Source organism: Rhipicephalus sanguineus, chromosome 8 (assembly GCF_013339695.2).
Source record: "Rhipicephalus sanguineus isolate Rsan-2018 chromosome 8, BIME_Rsan_1.4, whole genome shotgun sequence".
NCBI lineage: Eukaryota > Metazoa > Arthropoda > Arachnida > Ixodida > Ixodidae > Rhipicephalus > Rhipicephalus sanguineus.
The window spans coordinates 84,341,174-84,348,856 of NC_051183.1; the positions used below are offsets into that span (position 1 = coordinate 84,341,174).

Genomic DNA, 7,683 nt, shown 5'->3' on the forward strand with positions numbered 1-7,683 from the left:
GCTGTGGGATGATACTCTCCGCGATGGACATCCCGAGGTCCTCCGAGCTGTAATACAGCGGGCCCGACTCATCGCCTGGAGTCATCTTAGGGACCCCGGACTAGGGGTTCCTCCCACGCGCTTCTTTGCCGTTCAAACATCGATAAAGACGTTTTACTCTCTCTAGAGAGCTGGTATCATTGCCTCGTCACCAAGAAAGGGCAAGGTTCGAACGACCCCAAGGCTAGGAGAACCACTTATTTGAGGGGAGAAAGAATATCCATGTAAATCTTTCGACATGACACACAATGGCGCATGACTACATGGCTTTTCGGGAAAGGAGCAAAACAAGTGACGCATGTTCGCTACTGCTTCATTTAGCTGTATGACAGCATCGTGCCAGCCACATGCTAATAAAAGTCAAGTTCATCGCACCTCAGTCGTAAACAGCTGCTTTATGCTGGCCATAAGTCGATGCGCAGAAGGCTTCACAATTTTTGTAAGTTGGCATGTCCGTGCTTTTTGAAATCTTGATTATGGCGTTAACATCGCAAGAACAAAATACGTACCCGGAACTTTTCCTGCCATGACGTAGGTAGGTACTTGCGGTAATACAAATAGAACGAAGCATAAGCTCAGCAAGAATAGAAGGTCTCGGCGAAAGACTTCCATCGTAATTACAACCTGCAAAGCAAGCCAGTATATGGCTCAATTGTCAAGCACTTGGGCGCCTCACTGGAAAATAATGATCACAGCATACAGTTCAATTCCTTGTCACATATTGCTTCATTTTGTCTGTTTTATTTGAATTTCTTTCTTGGCATTACACAAAGATCTTAAGTGCTCTTCTGAGCGAGATTTTCACTTGTTCAAGTTTAAGGCGGCGCCTTAATTTTCGGTAATTAAGCCGGGCGTATTCTACAGCTAACCATGCAAACTATTACGTCTTTGTGGGCTCTGCTGGAAGCGAATAAGATGTGTACTTCCATCCACTTTCAGCAAAGCCTGCTAATAATCAGCACAGCACTCCGCGATACGCTTGAATACTGCTGGAATGCAAATGCTCGTTGTTATTGTAAATAAAGGGAATCTGTAAATCAGGACGTCGTATTTCAAATAAACCGATAACATTTGCTCCACCGCGAGCACGTGCAAACGTGCTCTGGCCGCCATGGCCGCCACTTAGAGCCTAATGCCCTGGCCATGACCCCGTCCATGAGAGGTTATTCGCAAGAGCCAGTTTTGTCTGCAACATCCTGTATGAAAAATTCTGAAACAAGTACAAATATGATTGTACGTTTTCAGCAATGAGTAGGCGTACTCCATGCTTGAAAGCTACTATGTTGGTGCAATACTCCCATCAGATATATGCCTTTTATTTTGTATTTTGATCAAAATAGTAATGCAGCGTAGCGAACGCAATCTGATAGTATTTGACGTGATATGGCTTTTAGTTCAATTTGAGTTACGGCGCCAATTGCTAAAACACATCAAATGAAAACATGTAGTCAATAAATAAAGCAATTCTTGACAAACCAAGGTTACTTTGAATCTATCTATCTATCTATCTATCTATCTATCTATCTATCTATCTATCTATCTATCTATCTATCTATTCTATCTATCTATCTATCTATCTATCTAGAAAAAGGATGTACACTACCACAAAACTGTTTTTTCGTAAATGTTTTGATCGGAGACCGATCTTTGCGAAGACAGCAATGACGAGGTTCGATGCGCTTTGATAGCATCGTCCTTCGACAGGGGGAAAGAATAATTTCAAATTCAACCAGCTCCTGTTCGCCGACACACCCGCCATGGTGGTCTAGTAGTTATGGTGCTCGACTGGTGACCCTAAGGTCGCGGTATAAAAACCCCGGCCGTGTCAGCCGCATTTTTAGTGGAGGCGAACATGCTTTAAGCCCGTGTACTTAGATTTAGGAGCAGAATAAGAACCCCAGGCGGTTGCAATTTCCGGAGAACTCCACTACGGTGTCCCTCATAATCATATCGTGGTTTCGGGACGTTAAGCCCCAACAGTTTTATTTATTCGCCGACACCGGTGAAACAGCGAAGCTGGTGGCCTCTCCTGCGTTTATGCCAAAGCAGTTCTATATTTTGCAAGTCTTTCAGATATGTTGCATCACTTCTCTTAGTAAACACACCTTGTTAAGGTCTGAGGTGGTAGTATATATTTCATTGTGTCTTGACCACACGACTCTTGTGCTCAGGTTGACAAAGAAGCATTCGCTTAAGATTTTCCGATATGTTCTATCACTACTCTTTATTAAATACTCTTCATTATGCTGTGAGTAGGTAGTATAACCACCACATTTGTAACCACAAAGTATCACGTAACAGTGGTTACGCGCACGCCATTCGTTCGGCTAACTGTTGCCTTAATTTCTTTTTTGTGGAGGTTGTGTGTAGTAGGATTTCACCAATTTCTGTGGCATATACACGTTTATGATGATGATAGTTTTGTGATAGGCCGCACAGATTTGTGTGACACATACCTGTTTGTTGGCCTAACTGTTGCTTTCATTTTTGTGTGCTCGTAAGTTGTAGAATTCAGCCAGGTTCTGCGGCGCAAACCCATTTAGTAGGCGCACATGTGTTACCACGGATCCCAGACATGAAAAGCTCGACCAAGAACAGCCTTGCTGTTAAAGAACCACCTGTTAGGTATACGCACAAGGGCATGTATACACAACTTGTGTTCTGGGGAAAAGAAACATAATATATATATAGTAGGGATGCGCAAATAGTGAAATTTCATCTCGAATTGAATTCGAATCGAATATTGCCGAATAGTGGCCAAAATATCGAATAAAACATATTTTGTAAAAATGAAAGAAATGAAATTGCTCATGTCCTCGAGCATCTAACGCGTAAATCCCTAGATTCTTTTTGTCTTCCTTGCTAAGTACCGACAACCATTGAAGCGCCACCGACGAATTTTATTGGCTAACGCACGTTTCGGTAGCCATGTTCTTCCTCGCGCTTTTCCAGCGTCTGGTGAAACGCGTTCCCCGCTCACTATTGATGGGGGATTAGCAGGAGGAGAAAGGCACGTCGTGTTCGCTATTGTGCGCTGTAAGGTACTTGAGCAATGTACTTAAACGTACGTGGCTTTAGAAATCTTCAAAGTCGGGAAGCACATGGCGGCAGACGCCGGCTGCGCGTGGAGAGAGGGCTGGGAGAAGAGGCAGTTATCGGTACTTGATACAAAGGGAAAAAAAAACTTTACTAACGCAGTAAGCGACTGCTACCGAAAGGCTGCAAATTGTTATGCGAGAACACAAGGTGTTCCACTGACCTGAATTCAGGCTCGTCGCCGTTATGTTAAGGTGTTTTCAGCAGGTGAAAGCACATGCTCACTGGGGACCTCAGTAGCAGGGATGGAAGCTATCGCAAAGCAATTTTGGTGATACCTGGATAACGTGCAGCTCCATGCTCTTTCCAGCATTTCGAAGGATCATCCTTTCTTTGCCTCAGGCGCTCATTGAAGTGCTTTTTGAACCTCTTCACTATAATGTCTGAGCCAGTGTGCTGGTTATTTTTTGAAGCTAGCAGTTCGACAGTCTCCCAGACTCTTCCATGGCCTTCTTTTGCTGGAGCCTATACGTGCGGACATGACAAAATCTCTTTTAAAGTAAACATGCACTTGCTTATGAACCAAAATATCAGCGACAGTTTTAACGAAAGGCCTACTGTAACGGCGTTAGTGTTATTTGTAGCCACCCTACCCTAACCAAGTGGCACCATTGGCATTTGTCGCCTCTTAGATATTCGTCCTGTCGAATTATTCGAAATTTGTAATAGTAGATATTCAAAAGTGGAACCGAATTATTCGATTCGAATTCGAAACTCGAATTTCGCACACCCCTAATATATTATATATATATATATATATATATATATATATATTATATATATATATATATATATATATATATATACCTTCGGTCGGCCGCAGGCCGCAAGAAAATATGTGGAACCCCCTGTTTGGACGTCGATGGAATGTTACTTTCTCGACATACAGGATTTTTCTGGGCCTTTGTCGATCAGCTGATGTGAGCATGACTGAAAACATATGTAAGGAAGGCAGCGCCGCTCGCGCAAGGTCGTGCGCTAGGCAAGCGGAGGAGGACAACGACGACGAAGTAGAATAGGACCAGCCGGCCAGCAGCAAGGGTGATGATGATGATGATGACCTTTATAAATGGCTCACACCCACTCTGGGGGATTGACCAAGAAACGGTGCTGTCTCTGTTCTCTTCTTCCTTACAATGGCGCAGTCTGCGACCATCGAACCGTAAGCGCGAACCTCGTCCATGACACCAGTCAACGCGCAGCCGCAGTAAGCGTGAGTAGAGGACGGCGTCTAGGCCTCCTCAGCACCCACAAACCTACCACCTCTGCCACCACCGTTCGGGTACGGCGCCTAGGCTTCCTCGACGGCTCCACACCGTTTCACCGACGCCGTCATACCTGTTCATGAGCAGGGACGCCGTCCACGCGTCCTTGACCATGGATTCATCCGCTATGAGGACCGGGACCGCCGCGTACGCCGTTGACACCGCCCATGGCTCGTCGGGCGCCTCAACCGACAACGGCGCGGAACTCTTGCGTGTCCTCGTGGACGGAACTCTGTCGTCAACACCACCGCGTGACGTCGTTGAACTCCGGGTTCTCGCCTGCCGCTTCACCATCGTCGGCAGTTTGGGCAGTGCCGTTGTTCCGCGGCTTCCAGGACGACGTCTTCGAGTGGGTTGAGACAATCAACTCGCTCGGCACCCACCACGCCTGGTCGGACCATCAAAAATGGCTGATTGCTATCGACCGCCTTCGCAATGCTGCCAAGGCATGGCATGCCTACGAAGGCGTCCGGCAGCGATCCTGGTCGGAGTGGTGTGCGAGGTTGACGAATCTCTTTCGCCCGCTTTTTCAAGCCTGCGACCCCCTGCCTACCGACCCACTGTCTACCGCGGATGGGAGCTGCGGAAAACCCCTTGGACGGTACAGTTGTTCCCTGCAACCCTTGCGCAGAGAGCATCGCCGAAGGCCACGCGGTAGACAAAACACCGGCCGCGACGAGGGTTCCCCGCCACAGAGTTCCTATTCCACAATGTTACAATCGACAGTACCATCACCAGAGACCACGACCGCCTTCAAGCAACAATGGTCGGTGACGCGCCCTCCAAGACCAGCAGCGCGTGCGAACACGCAGTTACCAGGTCTTCTCGTACCTGACACGTACGTCTATCGGGAAGGTCGGGAAGAGCCCATGTCATCCATCACTGTGTTCAAAGACCCACCGGAGCCGCTAAAAATACCAGAACCCCTTCACATACTATCGTCTACCATGAAGAAGCCTGCTCCGGAACCACCTGTCATGGCACCCGATGCCCCACCCATACCACCTCTAGGGCCGTCGGACGCCCACCACTTGAATAGTGGCGAGTCCCTAAATGAAGCCGAGGTGTCTGCCAAAGTTATCATCGAAGACCGGTCACAAGAGCCCAAGTCCACCGGTGGTTCGGATGGTGACATAAGCTCACCTGACCTGGGCAGCTCTGCGGGACGAGACCTTAGGGTGGACGTAAACCCTGCCTTGCACCTGAAGCCTGCCTATGAGGCCACGGTGCTTATCTTTTCTCAACATGAAATGTCACGGCCCTCAACCTTATGGTGCAAAAGACCTCCGACTGCACGTTCAGGAGTGCGACAGGACGATCGTCGGAGGGACCTTCGTCCAGCAGCGACTATTCACTGCTACCCGCTAGTTGCGCCTTCTGCAGAGCACGTTGAATTGCAGCGTGGCCGAGACCTGCGGCCGCAACGAGGCAGCCAATGTCGGCCACCTGAGTCATCGATACTACAGCCACACACGCCGCGGCACGAACAAGAGAGACCACCCAGGCACAGCCAGTACCGCCCGCCAGAGACGTTTTCGCTAAAGATGGCGCTTCAGGGTCCAGGGCCTGTGGTCCTGCGACGACCAACGCGGCACAGCCAGTGTCGCCCGCCTGAAATATCTGCACTTCACCCAACACAGTCGCACAAGTACGGAGACCTGCAAAGACCGGCAAGAAACAGCCAATTCCGCCCTCCAGAGACATTTCCGCAGCCCGACTGCCATGCAATGCCGCAGCGTGGCCGAGTGTAAGGAAGGCAGCGCCGCTCGCGCAAGGTCGTGCGCTAGGCAAGCGGAGGAGGACAACGACGAAGAAGTAGGATAAGACCACCCGGCCCGCAGCAAGGGTGCCGTCTCTGTTCTCTTCTTTCTTACACACACAAGTTTCTCCATATAAAAGGGATGGCCGACGATGCGTTTAACCAACTGGTCAAAACTGATTGTGCCACTGTCGACGTCGTTGTAATATAATATCAGTGTGTTGAGCAAGTGAGCCGTCGTCGTATCAGCTTCTAGTTGGGACCGATGCCTTATACTTCAGACACATAGGCCTGCGACCAACCACATGGACCTTCTCCGGCTGCGAAGCTAGCCACAGAACTAAAATTACGTCACAAACACGCAAAATTTTGTCACGTGACTGAAACCACATAACATCAGGTAACCACTAGTCCCGGTACTGAAAATCACGTAGCATAACGTAACAATTAGTCACGTGACATTTCCCTCCAAAAAACACGTAACAGCTATTGACGAGACTAAAATCACAACACATAACAGCTACTCACGTGACATGTTCCCTCTAAATACACGTAACAACTGTCCACGTAACTGAAATCACGTAACAGCTAGTCATGTGACATCTTCTTGCAAAATCACGTAACAGCTAATCACGTCACATGTTCCCTCTGAAAACCACGTAACAGCTAGTCACAGAACTTATTTCAAGTAAAACCACGTAACTATTAGTCGCGTGAAGAAAGCCACGTAACAGCACATAACTAGTCAGGTGGCATGTATGTGCCAAACCACGTGGCACGTGCGTAGTATGGAAAACCGACCAAAATAGGATAAGAATAGCCAGATCTAGACATAATATGTACAACTAGCAAAAGCTCTGAATCTCTAGCATAAGCTTCGCATTACTAGCAAAACAGCTAGTCTGAGCACTTGCTCCTCGGTTGGTTCCAGCATTTCCCCAACTAGTGTAAGCTGCGCACAATTTTAGTGCGTAGCACTCTGGGGCCCGGCTTCTCGTCCATCTGTGGATCTCGTGTGGTGTTGTCACGCTCACACTAAAGAGCTCAATATGGGCCATGAAAAGGCTATCAATTCTCAAACCCAGATTAACATGACCGAACAAGGTTTAAAATAATATAATTAACAAAACAAACCAAGAACTGATAGCGATAATTAACCTAAACACAATAAAAATATTTGGGAAACATGCGGCTGGTTCCGGTGTCGCCCAAGAGTACCGCTTAGCAAAGCGCGTCACCGCTTAGCACCGCTTAGCAAAGCGCACGCGTCACCGCTTAGCAAAGCGTACGATTTCTGCTCTTGCCGACTCTCTACGGCACTGCATCTGAAAGGGGAGATAACCTGACGGAACACGCTGGAGACGACACGCATCGCAATTGCCATAAGAAGGAGGAAGTCGATAAAGTGCAGTAAAAGTAACACTCATGGCGCACCTTCAACGAATTACGTCGAACTATCAACTGTCAAGGCGGCGATACCCCCTCCCGCATTCCAAGCTTACTAGGCATGAGTCGTCGGTTCTC

General features: G+C 48.1%; 1 protein-coding gene across 1 annotated transcript; it reads left to right on the forward strand.

Moving 5' to 3' along the window:
• Window positions 1–5,110: 5,110 nt before the first annotated feature.
• On the forward strand, window positions 5,111–6,151 carry LOC119403355 (uncharacterized). The gene has a single exon (XM_037670296.1). It carries the CDS (start codon window positions 5,111–5,113, stop codon window positions 6,149–6,151), a length of 1,041 nt encoding a protein of 346 aa, XP_037526224.1.
• Window positions 6,152–7,683: the final 1,532 nt, after the last annotated feature.